This window comes from Sceloporus undulatus, chromosome 6 (genome assembly GCF_019175285.1).
Source record: "Sceloporus undulatus isolate JIND9_A2432 ecotype Alabama chromosome 6, SceUnd_v1.1, whole genome shotgun sequence".
Taxonomy (NCBI): Eukaryota; Metazoa; Chordata; class Lepidosauria; order Squamata; family Phrynosomatidae; genus Sceloporus; species Sceloporus undulatus.
Window position 1 is genome coordinate 101,100,319 of NC_056527.1, and position 25,231 is coordinate 101,125,549.

General features: G+C 39.8%; 3 protein-coding genes and 1 pseudogene across 4 annotated transcripts in view; 3 read left to right on the forward strand and 1 right to left on the reverse strand.

The window, feature by feature from the left end:
- Nucleotides 1-25,231, forward strand: part of LOC121935751 (zinc finger and SCAN domain-containing protein 23-like) — a 482,958-nt gene that overhangs the window by 103,727 nt on the left and 354,000 nt on the right. The gene's annotated exons all lie outside the window — the stretch shown is intronic.
- LOC121933755 (vomeronasal type-2 receptor 26-like) lies at nucleotides 1,062-8,337 on the forward strand. Its single transcript, XM_042473746.1, has 5 exons — nucleotides 1,062-1,181; nucleotides 1,785-2,630; nucleotides 3,579-3,794; nucleotides 5,989-6,115; nucleotides 7,436-8,337. The coding sequence occupies exons 1-5, from the start codon at nucleotides 1,062-1,064 to the stop codon at nucleotides 8,335-8,337; spliced, it is 2,211 nt and encodes a 736-aa protein (XP_042329680.1).
- Nucleotides 11,975-19,199, forward strand: LOC121933756 (annotated as a pseudogene).
- On the reverse strand, nucleotides 20,709-22,854 carry LOC121935755 (olfactory receptor 14A16-like). Its single transcript, XM_042477612.1, has one exon. The coding sequence runs from the start codon at nucleotides 22,259-22,261 to the stop codon at nucleotides 21,233-21,235; it is 1,029 nt and encodes a 342-aa protein (XP_042333546.1). The 5' UTR covers nucleotides 22,262-22,854; the 3' UTR covers nucleotides 20,709-21,232.

Genomic DNA, 25,231 nt, shown 5'->3' on the forward strand with positions numbered 1-25,231 from the left:
AGTAGTTTCACAAGCCTGGTTTGCTATCCTGTAAATGGTTGCAAAATAATAATAATAATAATAATAATAATAATAATAATAATAATAATAATAATAATAATAATAATGGTAGACTTAATTCAAAGACATAGCCATGGTAATCTGGATCAGTGTGCAAAGGGATCTTGTAGCACCTTTGAGCCTCAGAGCCAAAACACACTGCAGAAATAATCCAGTTTGAGACCAACTTAACTGCCCTGGCTCAATGCTAGGGAATACTGGGAACTGTAGTTTTGAGAAACATTTAGTCTTCTCTGTCAGAGAGCTCTGGTGCCACAACAAGCTACAATTTCCAGGATTGACTAGCACTAAAACAGGGCAGTAAAAGTGGTCTCAGACTGGATTATTTCTGCAGTGTGTTTTGGACCTCGGTCTCAAAGGTGCTACAAGATCCCTTGGCAAGGTATATTTAAGGAAGCATTTGAGGAGAGTGTTTTGTAGGAGTGAGGCACATCACCTACAGCAGCAGAGATACCTTTGCTTTCTGATGGTTCAATATAAACGGCATTCGGCATTCGTTTCATGCAAAAAATTATTTAAAAGATTGTATAAAATTAATTTCAGATTATGTGTATAAGGTATATATGAAACATAAATGAATTTCATGTTTAGAAATGGGTCCCCTCTCCAAGATATCTCATTCTGAATATGCAAATATTGCAAAATCTGGGGAGGAAATCTGAAATCCAAAAAACCTCTGCTCTGAAACATTTTGGATAAGGGATACTCAGCTTGTATTGACCTTTCTTGAGGGAGAGCATTGTGTCAGAATATCTTGAGGAAGTCCAATACGAAATAGATGTCATGTGTGATATAATTGTCTAACAAACATTGTCACTCTTGTTGCAGTGTAGCTCTGAAAAAATTATCAGCATGTCTTTTCCCTGATGTTTGCCATCCATGAGATTAATAAAAACCCTAAACTCTTGCCCAATCTCACCCTGGGATTGCACATCTATGATAATCTCTTTGATTTAGGGAGCACATATGAGACAATCCTGGATCTATTATCCACACGACAAATGTATGCTCCTAATTACAAGTGTGAGAGGGGAAAGAATGTGTTGTCTGTCGTTGGGGGACTCTCTATAGAAACTTCCATTCATATGGCCACCATCTTGAGCACCTACAAAATGCCTCAGGTATGTGGATAGAATAGCCCTGAGCTATGCTGAGCTAATCTTCTATAATTCATTTCAACATCCAGGGATAGCCGTGTTGGCCATTTAGTAAATCCAATCAAAAATCCACCAAACAGTGATACCTTTGTTGGCCAACCAAAATGCACAATATATATGTTGCAAGCTTTCGAAGCTTCACTGGCTGCTTCATCAGGCAAGGTGTTACAAACCAAACAAGAGGGGGGGGAATGAAAATGTTAGTCATAGTCCTGCATTTTGCTGTTTCTCTGCTTAGTTGAGATAGTATGGAGGGGCATATCTTGCAGGCTGCCACCTCCTCCTTCTGGCTGTGAGACACTGGGAAATTTTCAAAGTCCAGGAAATTTAACATTTATTTGCATCCCAACAAAGACACTTCCTTTGCAATGGAGACATAATGGATTGCAAAGGAAACGTCTTTGTGTTATAATGGAGTGGCAGGATGCCAGTTGATATTTATAATTTGGAGGTATTTTAATACATTTTTATTTAGAACAGAATGCAATAAAAACATTTTAGTTTAGGTACAGGCAAGTTAGATATAGACTTGTCATTATTTCTAATATGCCATATTTCCCCCCTTAGCTCAGTTATGCAATACATCAAACCACAATCAGTGAAAAAACTCACTTCCCTTCTTTGTATTGGATGGCACCCAAAGAAACTATCCTTCACATGGGGATAGTCCATTTACTCCTGCATTTCAGATGGACATGGATTGGTTTCATTGTTTCAGATGATGACGATGGGGAGAGTTTTGCTAAAATCATGACATCTCTTCTAGTCCAGAACGGCATTTGTGTTGCTTTCACAGAACATGTTCAGGCAATGAACTATCGCCAATCTTGGGTTCCCTCTAAAAATATTTTTTTTAAATTGAATTTCTTACTTCAATCAGTTGAAGACGTCAATGTCATTCTTGTCAGTGGAACTTCTCAGTCTCTGCATCTCTTAACAATAGTCATAGAATTCAATGAATTTAGGAGAAAAATCCATATAGGGAAAGTGTGGATCATGCCACCACAGTGGGATTTCTCTAATACCATTAGTACTAATGGATATCCTACAAAAACCTTCCACGGTGCCTTTTCTTTCTTTGTCCATACCAAAGTGGTGCCAGCATTCCAGGAGTTTATCCAGAATTTAAAACCTGACAAATCACTGATGAATTTTATGTCTGTCTTCTGGCAAGATGCATTCCATTGCCAGATCCCTAATGAATACTACCAATACTGTAGACGTTGTAGGAAATGTACAGGAGAAGAGAAGTTGGAGAGGCTCCCTGGACATGTTCTGGAGATGGAACTCACAGGAGAGAGCTACAGTATCTACAATGCTGTCTATGCTGTAGCACATACTTTACCGTTGGCAAGGAAGACAGCTATGCTGAATAGAGGCATATTTATGAAATGGAAAGTTCAACCATGGCAGGTAAAGACTGTCTGAGTTTATATGTTAATTTTGTAATCATCAGCTGTAGGGGATATGTTTTTAAATAAAATCCTATATGTGTATGTGTCTATCATGATCACATCCAGGTGGAAGGATAAACCCTTCCCTCTCTAATCATGAAATTGATGAATCACCACCCAGCTTTCTGACCTTCTGGTAGTCATGGAAGAAAGGTTATATACGGCATCAATGGGTTAGTTTTTTTCCCTGATGGTAATTTTAGCATGAACATTAATTTTAATCAGAAACATGTCTGTGAAGGGAAAAAGCATTCCTTACATGTATGGTCCCAAAGATCCATAACTGATGTGGCTACTAGACAGTGAGACATATGATTTGATCCTCATTGTTAGTGAGATTGTAATTGATGGCTTGAACAGCATGGTCACCAGAAAATTTGCTGGAAACCTTCAAGCACTATTTAAAAAAACAACAGAAGTTACAGAAACCTTTTGTCTTTTGGAAAGGAGAGTAAGAAATAAGAGCAATGTGTGTGCCATACCTACAGAGCTTTACACTAAAATAACACTGTGATATTCCTCAGTTGTCAGATTGCCAGTCTGTTTTACAGCAAAAGCAGGGCCAAGACTCTGCTTCACAGTACTGCCATGCATCCTCACACCCACCTAATTTGGTTCAGAGCCGGGTTCAACAATTTGGATCTGAGTTTGATTCAGTCTAGACAGATCCAGCGACAATCTACTCTGTAAAACTAACTGAGGCCCCATACAGACATGCCAAAATAAAGCTGCTTCAGGTCACTTTGGAGGTATGGTGTTTAAATGATGCATGTGTCCTAAGAGTCCAGAAGCTGCGCCGAAGCCACAATCCAGTCATAAGGACTGGAGCACAGTCTGTGCCCGCTGTAACCACACTTAGCAACTGGATTCCATTTTGTAACACTATTGGTATTCTCTCTAAATTTAGCTCCATAACACCCTCAGGAACATTTATTTTAATAATGGTGCTGGGCACGAGGTCCTTTTTATGAATGGGGAATTGTCAGCAGAAGGATATGACATTATCAACTGGATCATTTTCTCCAACCAATCCTTTGTTAAACTCAAAGTTGGAAAAATTTCCCCAACGCAAGGGTTCTATATCAGGGAGGATGGCATTCAGTGGAACAGTAGATTTGAAAAGGTAAGAATGAACTTATTCTTGAATAAAGATGCATACAATCATAGTGTATAGGGAATGCAGAATAAAACTGAGTGTGTTTAAATTCCCCAATACTCATGGGGAATGTCCCTATTTTTTTTTTAAACTGCATGCATGTATAAGGATGGCTGAGCGTTGCATTTTAGTTTGTTATTTTCAGTAAGAAATTATCAATATGCATAGATTTCTTCATATACATGATGAAAAGCAAAAAAATAAAAAATGGGAGAACCAAAACCGGCAGATTCATTCATCCAGGACTTAGCATTCTTTAATCGGAAAAGTTTGGTTTTGAACCCATGTGCATTCAATCTTATTTGTGCTCAGTTACAATTGCCATTTATTTTCTACAGAGAGTACAGAGCCTATTTTAACCGGTACCCTTTCAATGAGCATTACCCCCAAAATAATGAGCCAAGGCATGGCTGAAAAATGTAACTGAAAATTATTTCTGGTTTCTGTATTTACAAGTTTTAAACTAATTTGAGGGTTTGGGATGGGGTTGGGAATATTTGCCCCATATCTTCTACTTATGTTAGTCTCTACTAATGGAGGTTTTAAATTCAAATTGTGCAGTTGTCAACCACATTTGGGAAGGTGCTTATATGTTCTCAGCTGCTTCAAAGGGTGTGTCCATGACAAGGAGCTGAAAAGAGCCATTGGCTCCATATACAACCTATGGGCTGCAATTTACCCACAACTATTTTCTTCATTTTGATGTCTGCATGGCAGAAAAGCAATACCAGGGGTAGTCCAAGGTCTGACAGGCACGCCTCATGTCCTGAGTAACATAGGGAGTAACCGGGAGAGTACTCCCTCAAAAATGGTCTACTAATATTTCCATCTGATCAGTGAAGATGGGTGAGAATTTCTTTTGTACCACTATCTTTAAACATTTTTGTCTTTGGAATGGGAAAAGTGTGAAGCTAAAATAAAATCAAATGAATACAAAAATGAAATGAATAGATTGTCCTACCCTCTGTGTGTGGATGACTACTTATAGAGAAAAAGACCTACAACCAGGGCTACTTAGTATTAATAGAAAGAAGAGCAAATGCACACACTGTGATACAAATACATTTTCTATGGACACTGGGAAAGTGGTTAAAGGTTTGGAAAAAGAGTATAAGAAATAAAATCAGCAACTGTGGTGAGGCTGACTGTAAGTGTTTTTTGCATAGTCTACTTTTAAAGCACCATAAGGAATCTTTAATCCTTGGGTCCCATCCTGGGAGGAAAGTGAGATGTAAATAAAATAAAATAATTAATGAAAGTTTAAGTAGAGCTGAAATTAAATCTTAAATATGGCAAATATTCAGAACTTTCATTAATTTAAAATATTTTTTGAAATACACGTACACACAGCTTGCAGCCCGACACTAACAATAAGCCCAAACTCACAATATATTCTTTCTTTGGGACATTAGTGTACAAAGGGATCTTGTAACATCTTTGAGACTAACTGAAAGAAATTGGTTGCATGAGTGGACTTCAACCTACTTCCTCAGATGCATGTTTGGACTGGATAACCCAAACCTATATAAACCATTTGTGTGTGAGGATATCAATTCAAATTCAAAATCTTGTAGGTATGGAGATGATGTGGCATGAATAGTTTTACCTGTTCCTTTGGGACAGTCATACTTTTTGCTATAAGTATTAATAAGTCCCTGGGTCACTTTCCTGAGGTTCAACTTTCTCCTTGGTGACAAAAGAACAAAGAGAGGGGGAACTAAGAAGGAAGGGAGAAATAAAGTGAGAGATCAGCACTTCTCTTCCCTCTTTCCTGGTTGTCATTAGTGTATCAAAATGGGACATCTTTCCCAGTGTCCTTTCCCAGTGGAAATTACTATTGAAGTCAATCAGACTTGTAATGTCCTTATTTTTGCAACAAGCAATATGAATAATCTATATTTGCATTTTCAAAGTAAGGAATTATGAAACTCAAGCTGCAGTACTATGTGTATGTATTTGAGATTCAGTGTCATTGAATTCAGTGGGACTTGCTTTTGAGTATGCATGTAGAGGACTCTACTATTCGTGATCTGTCTGCAAACATTAGTTTTCAAATAGATATATGGTTTTAAGAGTATAACTGTCACATATACATATATAACTGGCTTACTGGTAGGAGTCAAAATGTGTGTGCTATATATTTCCTTTTTTAAAAAAATAGATGCTGCCCCATTCCACTTGTGTCACGAGTTGCCAGCTTGGCTACAGCAAAGCCATTCAAGAGGGTCAATCATTCTGTTGCTATGACTGTATTCTATGCCCAGAAGGCATGATTTCTAACCAGACAGGTAAGTGGAAGTGGCCAATGGAAGCCTTCTTTCCCGTATTCAATGCATTTGAATGAAGGTGTGTGTTTCCAAAAACTACTGGAATCACTAAGTGAAATGTATCATTGTTGTCTAGTCTAAAAATTATGAAGCCATGAATTACACAGGCAAAATTCAAGTCCACAAAAAGAAGGCAGAGGTGGTTTAAGAGGCAACACTAAATAGAATGCAGTCCTCACCATATCCATCACTTGTACTCATTTTTTATGTAATTTCCTCTAATACCTATATTTTCTTGCAATTTTTCCTAAGAGATGTATTTTTTTTTTGAACTGACAACTACATCACAGAATTTGGACAAATGCTCAGCTCTGAAAACATAAGTGTTGCAATCGGTTTCTAATCCTAGTTGGTTTACATGAGCCACGTGAAATTCAACTTAAATACTTTGAAGGCACCAGATCCTGTCTGATCATGGAAGCTAAGCATGTTAAGGCATGGTTAGTGTTTGGATGTGGGAACACCATGAAATAGCAGGTACTATAGTGTACAGTTCAGAGGAAGGCAGTGGAAAACCACCTCTGAGTATTCCTTGCCTAAGAAAACTCCAAGAAATTAATGAGATTTAACATCAATTGACAGGCAACTTGAAATCTATGTCAAATCCTCAGAAAGATTTTGGCCCAAGAGACCTGGAGCATAGGAGTCATAGAATCATAGACTTGGAAGAGATCCCACTCCAATGCCCCTGACATGCAGGAATAAATAATCTAATCGCTCCAAACAGATGGTCATCCCACATCTGTTTAAAAACCTCCAAAGAAGGAGACTCCACCACAATCCAGGTCAGCATATTCCACTGTTGAACAGCTCTTAACATCAGGAGGTTATTCCTAATGTTTAGGTGGAATCTCTTTTCCCACATATCTTAGTCTCAGGAGCAGCAGAAAACATCCTCAATATGACATCTCTTCAAATATTTAAACAGGGCTATTGCGTCACCCCTTAACCTTCTCTTCTCCAAGCTAAAAAACATCCATCTCCCTAAGCCACTCCTCATAGGGCATGGTTTCATCATAGACTCTGTACAGCCTACTATGATTTGGGAGACATTAAAAAAGTCTCCTGGACTCAAAAGTTACCCGCATTTGTTCTAGTCAGATTTTGACAAATTGTATTGATGTAGGCACAGAGCATCTAACATGAACATTAAAGTTCTAATAAATATATTTATGCTTATGTGAAATAATATTCAGCCATACTTCCTCTCTCCTCCCTGTAATAAAGCTAAGAGCACAATATGAATAATCACAACTAATGGTACTGCTTTACATATTTCAGATGCATATGATTGTATCAAATGCCATGAAGATCAATACTCAAGCAAAAATAGAAATCGGTGTATGCCAAAGGTTATAACCTTTCTATCTTTCCACGAGCCCTTAGGAATGATATTGGTTTCCCTCAGTATTTTCTTTGTTGTTATCACATGCTTGGTCATACAAACCTTTCTCAAGAACTGGAATACTCCCATTGTCAAAGCCAACAACAGGAATCTCACCTGTGTTCTGCTCATCTCTATTCTGCTCGGCTACCTTTCCGCCCTTCTCTTCATAGGCAAGCCTCAGAAGGTGACCTGCCTTCTCCAGCAAATGACATTTGGCTTCATCTTCTCTGTAGCTGTTTCTTGTGTGTTGGCAAAAACCATCATTGTGATCCTGGCCTTCCTAGCCACACAACCAGGGAACAAGATGAGGAGATGGCTGGGGCAAAAAGTAGCAAATGCCATTGTTCTTTGCTGCTCCCTCATTCAAATGGGTATTTGCACTGTGTGGCTCTCCACCTCTCCTCCCTTCCCAAATGCCAACATGCACACAGAAACTGGGAAAATTGTCATAGAGTGCAACGAAGGGTCTGTCACCATGTTCTATTGTCTTCTAGGCTACATGGGGCTTTTGGCCATCATCAGCTTCACTGTGGCCTTCCTAGCCCGAAAATTGCCTGACACTTTCAATGAAGCCAAGCTGATCACATTCAGCATGTTGGTGTTTTGCAGTGTTTGGATCCTCTTTATTCCAGGCTATCTGAGCACTAAGGGGAAATATATTGTTGCTGTGGAGACTTTTGCCATCCTGGCTTCCAATACTGGTCTCTTGGCATGCATCTTTTTCCCCAAATGTTATGTCATTGTTTTAAGAGCTGACATGAATTCAAGGAAATGTTTGACAGAGAAAAGACATTAATAAACTTGTTCTTAAGCAATTTTTAGACGTGAATGTCACCACTCTCTCCACATTATAACATTTTTTTCAGATATTCAAAAGGTTGGGAGCCAAGGAAGTATATTTCTGTATCACTCTTGGAGAATTGTTTTATGTTAAGTACATCACAGTGCTGGATTGGAATTGGTATTTAATAAACAGCAAGAAATCAGAAATGCATTTACACAATGTCTTATAGAAAACAAGAAATCAACTTCTGTCCAGTTATCTAGCGTCTTTTCCTACTCACCTAATTCCTCCAATAAAGATGGCTTTTACTCAAATAATGTGATCCTCCTTGTTTTTCTTGAAAACCTAATACCCTGCCCATTTTTATAGGGAACCATCTCTCTCTCCTATCCTAGGGTTACCATATGTCCTCCTTTCCGTGACATATTTTCTTTCTCAGAGCTAAACTTTCTCTCAAGACAGAAGGAGAAGGCCCAAATTATCCATGGAAGCTTAGAACTGGAGAAAAACTGGCAGGGAAATGTCCATTTGGGAAACATGATGAATTGATCCCATTCTGAACTGGTAACAAGCATTCACAGGCTGGGCAGATCATACAGGAATGCAGGAAGGCTCTGACACCGTGTTCTACTGTTTCCTAAGTTATGGTTTGTCAGCATCAGAAAATGTGGGAAGAATATTCCTCCGGGAGTTATGAAGGCCTTGTTGATCTCAAATTTTTTGTGGCTACCAGATGGAAGGCTGAGAGCTAATACTTTAATACACAATGGGATGCTTCAGCTTCATACTGGAATACATTTTTTAAAATATCAGAAAAGTTGGACCAGGGTGAAAGGGAAAGTTTCTGAAAAAAACTTGTGTAACTTGACATGCCTAGACTTCTTTGCATCATGCAAATGGAAGTGGCTCACACTTAGAGAGTTAATCCATTTTATGCTTAGTGAATACTCAAAGTGATGCAATCAATATGAACTAACTTTTCTAATTACCAGTTTCATGAAGAACTTCTATAGAGCCTTACAAACATGTTTTTCAGTTTGCACATAAAAATCTATCATCAGGCAATGCACTTATCTATCCTATAATTATCGAAATCACTCTTTTTAGAGTCAGTAATAACAGAAGCAATGTCCACATTACAACCATAACCAAGTTAAATTCTAAGCTCACTCAGAAAATGGCAGAGCCCAGGTTGTGCTGCTTAGAAATTCAACTATTCCTGGTCATTTGGTTTCACCAGCAGTCTGTGTTTGTAGTTTCCCCAAGCTGTTTGCTTTTCAAAGATACAGAGGGTAGCTAGGAATGCAGATGTTCAAATATGAACACATATTTGCATTCATGTGGCTGTTAATCCTTTTTCTTTCTTTCCTTCCTCTGGTGTCTCAAGATATTAGTGGACAACATACTTTTAACAGCAATATTCAGGACAACGTATATAGGCCAGGAGGAGCCACCATTGGTGGGATCTTTTCTCTAATACATCCAGCAACTTTACCAACCAGTTTTGAACCAAGTCCAGATAGGAAACGTCAACCTTATAGGTATGTTTTTCATTTCTAAGTAAAATTATTTGGCTGATGGTGATTAGAGATGGCAACAGATGTAAGGAGCAGGGAGATTTGTTTTCATCATACCTCAGGTGCAAGTGAAATGTTGTCCACGTTAGATTCTACTGAGCCAAAATATCATTTATAAAGTTACATCTCCCTTTTGTAGGCAGAAAAATGATTGAATTCTTCTCCGTTTCCTAGGATAGGGATGGAAGAACAGATTTCTTGCATTGCTTTATGAAGTGAAGATGTCCCATGCCTTTCTGTGTGGTGCTACTTCAGAACAGGATAGTAAAGCAAAAGTGCATCAAATTTGTTTATGCCTCCTTACCAACATAAGCTGTGCTGAAAATCTCATGGAACAGGCAGGTGGCTTCCATGGGCATGCTTTTGTTATCTTGTAAACAGTTGTAAAAGAATTTTTAAAAGTATATTTAATTCCATGACATAACCATGCACCAGTCTTTTCTCCCACGCTAAGCGCAGGATGTAAACATATAGAAACAGATTCTATCACACAGGTCCATCCCTGGGCAGTACTCATCACATACCCAGTCTGGTCTTCTCCCAGACCTTTTAAAGAACAGGATTTTCCTGCTCTTTAGAAGATGGGGATGGGGTGATTGAATCTGTTTCTAGACATTTACATCCCGCACCTAGTGCAGAAGAAAAGACCAGTGCAATAATTCCGCAGTCTGGATCAGCATGCAAAGGGATCTTGTAGCACCTTTGAGACTTAAGTCTATTTCATCAGCTTATGTTAACAACTTCTTTCTTTCTATCTTAAAGGTGCTATAAGATTCCTTTGCATAATATATTTAAGGAAGCATTTGGGGACAGTGTTTTGTAAGAATGGTCCATAATCAGAGCAGTGGGCCAACTCCCCTCACAGTAGTTGTTTTCTTTCTTCAGATAAATAACAGCATGTGGCTTTTTCTTTTGTCCCACCAATCCCCAAATTGAAGGTATTAGTGACCCAACCATGAAAATCCATCCTATCTCACACCATTAGACAACAGCATCATTAACACCCCTGATATATTATCTCTAGATGTTGAAACAAATAAGAGCTGATATTCTCCATCAGCTACTTAGTTACATATATGTAATTGAGTAAAAAAGTCTGGCTTTAATCTCCCAGTGCACCTTAATGGCCAGCAGCCTAAGTGAGTGAAGGAGACCTGTTCAGCTGCTGGTCAGGGCATAAGGGAAATAATATTTTGAGACCTGTCCTACCAGCAGCAAAACCGAAACAAGGAATTGCCACAGCAATGCTGCTTCTGATTGTCATAGACTTGCATTCTTGCAAGACCATCAGAATCTCTTATCTGTATTTCTACGGACTATGAAAAGGGGTCAGCCTTCACGTTAGGGGATTTTTTGAATCAGGAAAGGAAATTAAACTGCTAATTTTTCTTCATTGGCTTCTCCAAAATAAGATAAGACAGTTGTGGAGTTTTCTGTCTCACATCCCAAAATAACATGGTTAACCTTAAGTATATACAGGTTGAGCATTCCTGGAATTTTATTCATGGGTGGCCAAGAGAGTGATACCTTTGTTTTCTGAGGGTTCGGTGTCAATACACTTTATTTCATACACAAAATGATTTACAATATTGTATAAAACTACCTTCAGGCTGTTTGCATAAGCTAAATATGTCACACAAATGAATTTCATATTTAGACTTGGGTTCCGTCTCCAAGATATCTCAATCTGTGTGTGCAAATATTCCAAAATCGGGTATTGGGGAATCTTAGGATCTGAAGCATTTTGGATAACGGATACTCAACCTGTATTCACCTTTCTTGAGTGGGATCATTGTATCTTGCTTATTTTAAAACATTAGAATGTCTTGAGCCAGTGCTATATGAACTAGATGTCATGTGTGATATATTTTTCTAACAATCATTGTTACTCTTGTTGCAGTGTATCTCTGAAAAATTATCAGCATGTCTTCTCTTTAATGTTTGCCATCCATGAGATCAATAAAAACCCTAAACTCTTGCCCAATCTCACTCTGGGATTGCACATCTATGATAATCTCTTTGATTTAGGGAGCACATATGAAACAATCCTGGATCTATTATCCACAACACAAATGCGTGCCCCTAATTACAAGTGTGAGAAGGGAAAGAATGTGTTGTCTGTAATTGGGGGACTCTCTATAGAAATTTCTGTACATATGGCCATCATGTTGAGCACCTACAAGATTCCTCAGGTATGTGTGCATGGATTGAAGCATGGAAAAGCTAACCTGGACCTATGCTGAGTTAATCTTTCTTAATTCATTTCATATCAAATACAGTAAAGATGCATAAGAGTGCACAAACTATATTGAGGACAGAATTTCCTTAATGTTCCTCTTATTTTTTGTGTAAGGAACAGGGAGAATTGAAGTTAAAACATAATGTCTATGTGTAGATGTGTTTGTGTGGGAGAGAATGAAATGATGATTCTTGAATGACCTAAATGTATCTTAAGACATGTGTCACATACTATCCTCACACAGGGTTTAAGATTCTGTATCTAGCACTTTGACACATTGTCATAGCTGTCCTTTAATCCCATCTGACCTATAAAATCCACTTTAAAAGCCAGTCAGCCATCTAGAACACTGGAGGTCTCTGCTGCTGCCAACAAAGGTGCCTCAAGATGATGTGACCTACCAGCAAGATATGTTGTGAGGATATGTTGTGATGGGGTCATGCAAGGATTCCTCCTTTTGCACCTTGCAGCATTGTTTGCTGGCAGGAGGAGGCTGGTCACAACATCCTGCAGCACCCTACTCAACAGCAGCACAAACATCAGTCACCCCAGATGGCTGACTGACCAATGAACATACAAAGCAGTTGCAATGTCCTAAGACTAACTAATGATGTTATAGTTTACTAATAGGATGCCGGTTCATATTAATAATTGAGGAGGAGGGTTACTTTAATAAATATATATCACTATAGGATAAAAGACTATGACCAGGGCCTGAATCCTATTAGTAGTCTCAAGTAGAACAGGCTCAGTGAAACTGTTGACTGGTGATTCAACATTTATATCAATCCCATTGATTCAATTGATTCACTTTGGCTCAGACTACCTGTAGGATTTAGGCCCAAGTAGTATGTATGTGTGTTGATACATTCTCCTGTCTCGGTGCTAACTTCCCTGCATTCATTTATTATATTTTTCCTTTAAACTAAATGTGGATGGAACAGCCTTTGAAACAGAGAGCTGTCCTCTATGAGTGACAACATATAGACATGCTAGTAGGAAGTTGTACCTTTTAGCTCAACAGGATCTGTATCCAACTAAGAGTCTAAATCCAAACCAATATATTGTATAGATATGACGGGTCAGTACATCTACATTTGTATTATGAAGCTAATCAATTTGATTAAGTAAGCCCATGGCTCTTTCTGAACCATGCACTTTGCCAGTTTCAGAGAATGTTAATCTGCATTTGATGTTAGCAAATTGGAGATCATCAATATTTTGACTATTGGCATCTGAAATTTGCATCTAAATTCTGCTGGCATCCAGAGTACAATACAATCGGTATTGGAAATACACTGTATTTCCAGATATCGTTAGATAAACAAAACAAATAGCAAATTTGCTATTAACTCTAATGAGCCACATTTCCCCCATCTCCAGAGCTGAAATTTATTTTTTTACAGACTTTAAATTTATGAAGATGTACTTCCCTAGACTGAAGTTCATTTGATGATAGCCATTTGCATCTACAAACACTAGCATCTTAAATGCAATAAAATCATTATAGTTTAGATACAGTTAGATATAGGCATTAAACTGGAAACTTGTCATTATCAGTGATATGCCACATTTTCCCTCTTAGCTCAGTTATACAACACATCAAACCACACTCAGTGAAAAAACTCACTTCCCCTCTTTGTACTGGATGGCACCAAAGGAAACTATCCTTCACATGGGGATAGTCCATTTACTCCTGCATTTCAGATGGACATGGATTGGTTTCATTGTTTCAGATGATGATGATGGGGAGAGTTTTGCTAAGATCATGACATCTCTTCTGGTCCAGAATGGCATTTGTGTTGCTTTCACAGAACATGTTCAGGCAATGAACTATCGCCAATCATTGGTTCTCTCTCAAAATACATTTTTTAAATTGAATTTCTTACTTCAATCAGTTGAAGATGTCAATGTCATTCTTGTCAGTGGAACTTCTCAGTCTCTGCATCTCTTAACAATAGTCATAGAATTAAATGAATTTAGGAGAAAAATCCATATAGGGAAAGTATGGATCATGCCACCACAGTGGGATTTCTCCAATACTTTTAGTATCAATGGATATCCTACAAAAACCTTCCACGGTGCCTTTTCTTTCTTTGTCCATACCAAAGTGGTGCCAGCATTCCAGGAGTTTATCCAGAACTTAAAACCTGACAAATCACTGATAAATTTTCTCTTTGCCTTCTGGCAAGATGCATTCCATTGCCAGATCCCTAATGAATACTACCAATACTGTAGGAGTTGTAGGAAATGTACAGGAGAAGAGAAGCTGGAGAGGCTGCCTGGACATGTTCTGGAGATGGAACTCACAGGAGAGAGCTACAGTATCTACAATGCTGTCTATGCTGTAGCACATACTTTACAGTTGACAAGGAAGACAGCAATGCTGAATAGAAGCAAATTTATGAAATTGAAGGTTCAACCATGGCAGGTAAAGACTGTCTGAGTTTATATGTTAATTTTGTAATTAAATGGGTAATGTGCATTTTAAATAAAATCCTATATGCGTATGTGTTAAGAATCCCTATTATGATCACAACAGGCAGGTGGAAGGCTACACCCTTCCCTCTCTAACTATGAAATTGATGAGGTACCACCCAGCCTCCAGACCTGCAGGTAGCCATAAAGGGAAAGGGTTCCAATGGGTAGCATGCCCAAAGCTCTTATGGGAAGGAGAGACGGAGTGGTGTTGCTTTCAGGAGATTCAGCAGTCTCTGTTCCTGCTGTATGAAACTTTTTCCCGCTGTCTGCCTGCTGGAGTTTTCCTACCTCTGCATGAGCAAAACTACTTGATGCTACTACCTCTTAATATGCTTGAGCCAGCTGCTGGTGCTTTAATGCCTTGACATTTTACCACTGCTAATTTGCTGCCTACAGTGAAAGCAGATAGCAGCTGAAAGTGGTCCCAGACAATGCTTTACCTTTTCTATGGTGAATGAGATTGTCTGTCTGCTGTTTAATGCCTAACAACATGAACATTGTGGGGCAGGGAAGATAAAACACAGATACACTAGTAAATAAACAGATTAACAAGAAAGGCAAACAAAAGATTTAACTAGGTATTTAAAGAAGGCAAAGGGGAAACTGTTTTTATTTATTTATTTTCCTTTGGCCTCTTTGCCTTTATTTATATTGCAGTATCTCTGAAAGTCCAAAAGTATATATCATAGGTTCACAGATTAATTTCTTCTAAATCTGTATGGCAATGACAGCACTCATCTGGCTTAGCTCTGAATTGGGAGGTTGAACTAATTCCAACTCAGCCTCCAGCCAGAACAATTCCGTTCATCCTCTATTTTTCCCCTCAAAAACTTCAAAGGTTTAGATCACTGGGAAGACTAGAAGGATGTCCAAACACTGGCTACCACCAGCAATGTAACCTCTGCTGCATTTTATGTATATCCAATAAAGACAGATGTCAGCATTGAGCAGACATGAGCCCCAACCATGTTTTACTTTGCGCATGCATTGGACTGCATTTTGTAACACTGTTGGTGTTCTCTCTAACTTTAGCTCCATACCACTCTTGGGAACATTCATTTTAATAATGGCGCAGGGCACGAGATCCTTTTTGAGAATGGAAAATTGTCAGCAGAAGGGTATGATATTATCAACTGGATAATTTTCTCCAATAAATCCTTCATTAAACTCAAAGTTGGAAAAATTTCCCCAACCCAAGGGTTCTCTATCAGAGAGGATGGCATTCAGTGGAACAGCAGATTTGAAAAGGTAAGAATGAACTTATTCTTGAATAAACATGCATATAGGTTGAACAAGTGGGGTGATAAAATGCCTGATCCCCATGCCAATTGAGAACCATTCTGTTTTTCCATATTCTGTTCTAACAGTGCCCTCTGTCCTGAGTACAGATTCGTTATCAGTACTATCAAATGTAGTGGAACTCCCATGTCTTTGATAGTATTTCATAACTTTTCGTTATTGGTGCAGTGAAAGGCTTTGCTATAGTGTTTAATGCACATGCTGATTTTCTTTGGGAATTCCTTGGTGTGCTCCATTATCCATTGTATGTTTGCCATGTGATACCTGTAGAGAGGGGGAGAGCAGGAGAGTTGAGTGGGTAGAAGAAGGAACGGAGCGAGAGGAGGACGGGGGAGAGAACAGGGACCCAGGGGAAGATAGAAGCTGGGAGGAGGTCAAGGAGAGCCAGCTGGCACCAGTCAGGAGCCTGGGGGAGGAGCAAGAGGAGAGAGAGCCCTTAAGGAGGAGGGCGAGGCATCGGCAGGGAGGAGGGGTCCATGGGGAAGAGGAGCGCGAGGAGGACGACGCGAGGAAGGGAGAGAGGCAGGCGGCCCTTGTGCAGGGTCAGAGGGCGCACGATACCACCCCCAGGTCCCAAGCGGAAGGATTCGGGCAGGACTGTGCAACGTCTCCATTCCAGTCAGCCCTAGACAAGATGGTGGTAGTGCCAGGGAGCCGCTGAACCTCGAGGCGTGCTGCGCCGCAGTGTCTAGGGGCCTCCAAGAAACCCCGTGGTGGGAGTGGAGGAACAGGAGGGAGGTTGCTGAGACACCAGCCAATGTAGCAGGGCTGCAGGCTGAGGAGACACTCGCAGGGGGAAGCTACTGGCCCATGGGCCCGAACGCAGGTGTTTACGGACTGTGGGAAAAGCTACAAGGTTCTCCAGGACCGCAGCCAGTGACGAAACTAGGCCTGAGACAGTGAACAGTTGTTGATGGCGGGACATTGTTTGAATAAAAGTTGGCGTTTGTTGAGCATCCAAGCCGGACTTCCCTCGTGGTTCTTTTCCGGGTAAGGAAGAAGACCCCCACATGGGTACTCAGGGCCCCTTGCCACCCATGGGACCTCCAGCCCCGCTCACAATACCTAGTTCCTCTGTCTTTCCTGAATCCTTTTGCACTTCTGGAATTTCTGTTTCCATGTATGATTGGAGTCTGCATTGCAGTATTTTAAGCATAATTTTGCTTGTATGGAAAATTAATGCTGTGGTCCTATAGTTGCTGCAGTCTTTGATGTTTACCTACCACTAGCATTCTCATTTTTAATGTCTGTATGGCAGACACATGATACCTTGGGGTAGCCCAGAGTCTGAGGGGAGCACCTAAGGCCCCTTCCTCATAAAAGAGTCGACTAGTATTTGTATATAGTCAGTGTGGGTGGGGGAGAAATTCATTTGTTTGTGTTTGAAGAATTTGCCAGTATCTGCAAACATCTTTGTCTTTGGCCCTGTCTTCATGGGTCAGAATACTCCAGTGGCAGACTGGAGCATCCTAGCTTAGGAACCACCCCAACCTACCCATGCTACCTGGCCCTCCATTCCCATGCCAGGGCATCTGTCTATATAACTGGCTTACTGGTAGGAGTCAAAATGTGTGTGCTATATATTTCCTTTTTTGAAAAAAAATAGGTGCTGCCCCATTCCACTTGTGTCAAGAGTTGCCAGCTTGGATATAGCAAGACAGTACAGGAGGGGAAACCATTCTGTTGCTATGATTGTATTCTATGCCCAGAAGACATGATTTCTAACCAGACAGGTACGTGTCTGTGCCAATAGAAGCCTTCTTTCCAATATTATGTGCATTGAATGAAGGTGTGTGTTTCCAAAGACAACTGAAACGGCTAAGTGTGATGTATCATTGTTGTCCAGCCTAGAAGTCATGTGAATTACATAGGAAAGATGGCAATTACATCCACAGAAAGGAGGCAAAAATGATATAGTATGCAGTCTTCACCATATCCATAATTTGTATTTATTTTTTATGGAATTTCTGCTAATATTTATATTTTCATGCAGCATTCCCTAAGACAACTGAGAATTACATCAAAAAATTTCATATATCACCCCTTACCACTCTCTTCTTCAAACTAAACCTACCCAGCTCCCTAAGCCACTCCTCATAGGGCATGGTTTCATCATGGACTCTGTACAGTTACTATGATTTGGGAGAGATTGAAAATGTTTCCTGGACTCAATGATGTCACTCACACTTGTTCTAGTCGGATTTAACAAATTGTATACATGTACATATAGAGCATCTAAGATGGACATTGAAGTCCTAACAGTTACATTTATGTTTATATAAAATAATACTCAGCCTCTCCTGCCTTTTCTCCTCTTCATTCTGTCATAAAGCTAAGAGCACAATATGAATAATCACAACTAATGGTACTGCTTTACATGTTTCAGATTCAAATGATTGCATCAAATGCCCTGAAGATCAATACTCAAGCAAAAATAGAAATCGATGTATGCCAAAGGTTATAACCTTTCTATCTTTCCACGAGCCCTTAGGAAATGATATTGGTTTCCCTCAGTATTTTCTTTGTTGTTATCACATGCTTGGTCATACAAACCTTTCTCAAGAACTGGAATACTCCCATTGTCAAAGCCAACAACAGGAATCTCCCTGTGTTCTGCTCATCTCTATTCTGCTCGGCTACCTTTCCGCCCTTCTCTTCATAGGCAAGCCTCAGAAGGTGACCTGCCTTCTCCAGCAAAGACATTTGGCATCATCTTCTCTGTAGCTGTTTCTTGTGTGTTGGCAAAAACCTCATTGTATCCTGGCCTTCCTAGCCACACAACCAGGGAACAAGATGAGGAGATGGCTGGGGCAAAAAGTAGCAAATGCCATTGTTCTTTGCTGCTCCCTCATTCAAATGGGTATTTGCACTGTGTGGCTCTCCACCTCTCCTCCCTTCCCAAATGCCAACATGCACACAGAAACTGGGAAAATTGTCATAGATGCAACGAAGGGTCTGTCACCATGTTCTATTGTCTTCTAGGCTACATGGGGCTATTGGCATCATCAGCTTCACTGTGGCCTTCCTAGCCGAAAATTGCCTGACACTTTCAATGAAGCCAAGCTGATCACCTTCAGCATGTTGGTGTTTTGCAGTGTTTGGATCCTCTTTATTCCAGCTATCTGACTAAGGGGAAAATCGTTGCTGTGGAGATTTTTGCCATCCTGGCTTCCAATACTGGTCTCTTGGCATGCATCTTTTTCCCTAAATGTTATATCATTGTTTTAAGAGCTGACATGAATTCAAGGAAATGTTTGACAGAGAAAAGACATCTATAAACTTGTTTTTAACACATTTTAAGACATGAATATCATTATTCTTTACATTGTAACTTTTTTTCTGATATTTAAAAGGTAGTAAGACAAGGAAATATGTTTTATATCACTCTAGGAGAATAATTTTACATTAAGTACATCGCGGTGCTGGATTAGAACTGGTATTTGATGAACCCCAAGAAGTCAGAAATGAATTTACATAATGTCTTGTAGAAATCAATTCATTGAAAGAGTCCTGTATATAGTTGTGTACTGGATACACCTAGCTTAGAGGAATAGGTCTGTGCTCATACATCTGCTCGTATCAAGCCTGGAAAGCCTGAGAAATCATCATTTGTGTAGATGTCTAGCACTTTTTCCTACTCACCTCATTCTTCTAATAAAGATGGCTTTTATTGATGAAAATTTGATGCTCATTGCTTTTCTTGAAAAGCTAATGCCCTGTTTGTTTTTCTGTAATAAATCATCTCTGCTCTATCCCAGTGTTACCATATATCCTCCCTTTCCAGAACATGTTCTCTTTCTCAAAGGTAAAATTTCTGTCCAGACACAAAGAGAAGGCCTGGATTGTTCATGAAAGCATAGAACAGGAGAGAAACTGGCAGAGAAATGTCCCCTTGGAAGACATGATAAATTGATCCCATTCCCAAATGTGACCTATTCTACTGTGTCCTGAGTTATGTGGGTCTTCTAGCCATCATTAGTTTTAATGTGACTTTGGCGCATTCCAGACGTGCAAAAAGTACGTACTAGGTACGTACTGGGGTTAGGAAAGGGCGTCCTTTCCAGACACCCTAACCCTAGTACGTACCTAGTAGGTACAAAATGGTGGTGCCCATTCTAAATTGGTGGTGCCCATTGGGACATCATGACCACACCGTCTCCAAACGGAGCAGTGTGGAAGTGACGTCCTAGCGCTGTGCGAGGGCACCTGGGTGCCAGAAGGAGCTCGGAAACTGAGCTCCTTCCTTAATTTGCATCACTAGCGCAGCCTTTAGACAGCTGAGCTAGCGACACAAATGAGAAAGGGGTCCCCGCCGCTGTCAGTTGTCCTTGGGGCATGAAGCCCCAAGGACACCTCTTTTCAGGCTGCGGGGAAGCAGCCTTTTGCCACTTCCCTACGGCCTGGAAAGTGGAGGATCGGGGCGTCAGAGGCTGCCACTGTGGCAGCTGAGGCCCCAATCCGGTAGGGAAAGGGGCGGAAACAGGCCGCCCCAAAAGGGTGATCTGTAAACCGCCTTTCTTAGCCAAAAAATTGGCTGCCTGTTTTAGTAAAGCCAAGATGATCACCTTTAGCATGCTGATGTTTTGCAGTGTTTGGATCCTGTTTATTCCAAGCTACCTGAGTACCAAATGCAAACATAGAAAGACTGCACACTAGTTGGAGGGAACATAGCTCACCAAGGAAAGAAAGAATGGGTTTCAACATGCAGTCATATCCAGGTGTAGCCTTGTTGGCCACCTAGCAAAGTACAATAACATCCAAAATCCACAAAACAGTACCTTTATTGGAACAACCAAAATGCATAAAATACAAGTTGCAAGCTTTTGAAGCCTCATTAAATATAATATAAGAGAAAAAAAACATGATAAAGTTAGTCACAGGCCTGTATTTTGTCAAGATGTGCTTAGTGTTGTTCTGAGCTGAGATTAGGTGGAGGGATATCTATACAGGGAAGATCCTCCTTCTAGCCATGTGGCAATGGGAACAAAGCATTTCAAAGTCCAGGAGATAAAATTTAAATTTCATTTGCAACACAAAAAAGTTACTTCCTCTGAGATCCAAGATGTATATTCACTAATGCACAGAATATGACATGAGACAGGTCACAGTTGTTCAGCTTATGAAATAAGCATGTAAATTATCTTTGTATAGGTACTGAATATCATTTTCTTTTTTAGCTCTACATTATAATTTTTCAGTTGTAGAAGCTAGGACTGTACATTTGTTCCAACTGCGGTCACACCATATCTATGTGTAATGGACATGTAATGTTTGCATTTTTATTTTTCATTCTTCTAATGATGTCCAATAATCAGTCTGGTCTGTTGTCTTTTAAGCTTCTACAGATTGTACTGAGATGCTCATTGCGATTGCTACTACATCCCCAAAACCCTTTGTTGATCAGATTTCTATTTTTGTCTGGTAACCTCCAATTTAATAATTTCCACAAGGCAGCTTTGATATCCTTATTCCTCATGCTGTAGATGATTGGGTTCATCATTGGTGGTAATACAGAGTATATCACAGCAAGCACTTCATCAAAATTATATGAAGAGCTGGAACTTGGTATGACATATGAAAAGATACCAGTGCCGATCAACAGGGAAACAACAATGAGATGTGGAATGCATGTAGAGAAAGCCTTTTGCCTGTTTGCCATGGAAGACATTTTGAATACTGCAGTAAAGATTTGCACATAGGACACAACAATGAACACAAAGCATCCAAGGCCTACTATTATACTAAAGAGGAGCACCCAAACTTCACTGAAATGTGGATCAAAGCAGGAGATCTTCATAAGGTGTGGGATTTCACAGAAGAACTGATGGATGACATTTGAACAGAAAGGCAGTGAAAAAATGGTGCCAGTGTGCAAAGCAGCATTGAGTAAGCCTGCTATCCATGCCCCAACTGCAAGGTGTGCACAGATCCCCCACTTCATCAGCGAGGCATAGTGCAACGGGTGGCAGATGGCAACATATCTGTCATAAGCCATGACAGTGAGAAGGAAAATATCAGTTGACATAAAGAAGAGAAAGAAAAGCATTTGTGTTAGACATTCAGAGTATGAAATCCACGTTGTATTCATGAAGGCATTGGTCATTGATCTGGGGATGGTGACAGAAGTGGATCCAAGGTCACTGATGGACAAGTTGACAAGGAAGAAATACATTGGAGTCTGAAGGTGGGTATTAAGAGCTACCACGATGATGATGAGAAGATTCCCCATAAGGACAGCCAGGTACATTGCTGCAAAGGCTGCAAAGTGCAAAATCTGAAACTCTCGTTGCTCCGAAAACCCCAGCAGTAGGAAATCCGAGATTATTGTTTCATTAGACATGGTTTAATAGATATCCTGACTGTTGGAGGAAGAAAGACCATTATTAATATCTTAATTGACAATTCCCATTACGTAACTGAAATGACTCCTCATTATTTTACTTTGTTTGCAATATTTTAAATGTGGCAATAATATAAGAGGCCACATTTTTAAAGCCAAAATGAAATCAATATTGTCACAGGCACCTTTTGTTAAGATATTGACAGGGAAAACGATGTGTGACATTAGATCACTTTATCTAGTGAAATTACAATATTGTCAAGGTTTGTACCTAACTGATGCTAAATACAAATCTCCTTAGCATGCAGTCCTCAGAGATATTATGAAGCGAACTTTTTGCTCTCAGATGTTTTACAACTTGGAAAACAAAACAATGTTAATGTACAAAAGGACATTTAGTCTGAACCCCTTTCTGTCAAAATCATAGGAAATAGTCACAGCTCAGAGGAGCTAAGTGAACATTTCTAAAAGGAAGAGTTGAGTTGGAATGAGTTCTTTTGGATTTATAAACAAAATGCAAAGGAAATTGTCAAAATAAAGTATATAAATAAAAAGTATTGTTTATAAATCAGAATTCAAAGCACAAAAGATTAAAAACCAGGATTCTGATATCTATTGAACAATTATTTTCTATCAAAAGAAGCTTTTCTGAATTCATCCCAGTGAGAACAAGGAATTTCTGGTATTGATATCATCCAAGCTATTAAAGAAGAGCTAAGGAAATAGGAGGGGGACATTTTCATTGCTTGCAGAGCATGTGGTCTGTGTCCCAAATGCCCGGTGTTCAATCCCATTCCCAGGCCTATCCAGATAGGGCTGGGAAAGAAATCCCTATGTGAGATCCTGAAGAACTGTTAGCAGTCAATATAGAAGTAGATGGAATAGTGGCCCTGCTTGGTTAAGGCATATTTGTATGTTCAATTCTTCAGCTGCTGAAAGGAAAAAATCCTACTAAGTGCTGCTTGTTCCATCACTGCAGCAGTAAGGTGGGAAAGCTGCAATTCTAGATGTGATTCCATCTTCTATGCAACTCTTACTGCCTGATCCAACACTTGCCTATTTCAAGCTGAAAGTAAAGCCCACGAAGTTCAACAGGGCCTATTCCCAATATGTGTATAGGACAGCAGCCTTAAAGTGTAACACTGAATGTTTTCTTTTATCATTTTAGATGAGGATCATGCAAACTTCCAGATACTGTAGAACAACAACTTCTATCAGTCTGAACTAGCCTAAGTAAAATGAAGTATGATCAGAGCTACAGTCCAACAAAATCTGAAGGACACAAATTTCCCATACTGAAGCCTTTTGTGGGAATTGTGAGCAAGTGCATAAAAGTTCTGCCACTTCGGGACAGGGAGATTTAATTTCATAGGGTTTTCTTGTGCAAGAAATACGTACTCAGAGGTGGTTTTGCCATTCCTCTTTCTGAAACATAGTGATGAAACAGACTGTCCCAAAGGGGAGGCTTGAGAGAGTCAGGTTGGGGCCATGGCAACCACATGCTGCGGCCCAAATCCAGCTTTTTGCTAGCCCAAAAAGAAGAAGCAAAATGCCTCTCCTTTTTGAGCTGGCAAAAAAAATGTCTTTTCCCTGCCTACCACAGCTTTACGGTACTCCTAAAGCATGCAGTGTGTAAACACCATGCCTCCGGAGCACCATGAAGCCAGACCATGTGAGGGTACCCTGACAGCTTCTGGGCAGCTTCAGGGCCATGTCAGGACATGTGTTGGGTGTACACCACATCCTCAAGCCACCCGGAAGTCGGCATTTCGAACCGATCTGTTTCAGCACATAGTCTACAGCACCTGGTATTTGTTGGCAGTCTTCCATCCAAGTAATAACCTAGGCTGATCCTGCTTAGCTTCCAAGATCAGGTAGGATCTGGTGTTTTTGGTGTACAGTATTCATAACTGAAAATGATCTCCCCAGTTGAACAAAACAATCTAAAATTTGATTAAATCAGTATATATTAATGTATCAATCAGTATTGAATTTCATTGATAGGAGACTCATATAACTAAATAATAAACACATTTAGATTAATTTCTGGGTTGAAGCATATTATAAAGAACATATCAATTAAACTCATCATATTTCTACATGTTGCAGGATGCAGTTAGGAAAATATGAAACTATGGTCAGAATCCAAAGTTATTACCGGTAAATCAGAAGCACAATTTAGCTGTGACTAGCACTGTTCTTATGGATTTCTAGGGATTTATGCATACTAGCATGCTGCTCAGCACAGTCAAAAACTTGGATATCTGCTTAACTCTTGCTTGTCCACCTCCCCAATAATGTAGTTCTTATAGATGTTTTAAGAAATGGTGCCAAGAAACAGGAGGGAAATAAACATGAAAAGCTGGTCTCAGTTGAAATGCAAAGATGTCAAAAGAGCATGCCAGCAAATTATTGTAAAAGAAAAATGATAAGGAGATTAATGTCAACCAGGAAGCAAACTGTGGTCCAAAACACACTGCAGAAATAATCCAGTTCAAGACCACTTTAAGTGCCCTGGCTGAATGCTAGGAAATTCTGGGAACTAGTTTTGTGAGACATTTTGCCTGCTCTGTCGGAGAGCTTTGGTGTCACAATAAACTATAACTCTCAGGATTCCCTAGCACTGAGTCAGGGCAGTTAAAGTAGGCTCAAACTGGATTATTTCTGCAGTGTGTTTTGGACCTGAGGGAGGAATAGCAGTGGAGATAATAAGCAATGAAGAACTAAGCAGAAGAAAACAGAGATAAAGAATTTGTTGGTTGGAATCCTGTTGGTGTGCAATATCAGTGGTTGATGGGGCCATGCAGTGACAGCCAGGAAAGACAGACAAATTCTGCTGGCTGTGACTGCTATATTCCTCTAAAGCCTTATTTCTTTCATGATCACTTTTCCCTCCTGCCATCACAGCCTACACTGACAGTTATGCTGGTGTACAGCATTAACAGGGTGCTGGCCAAAGACTTGAGAGTA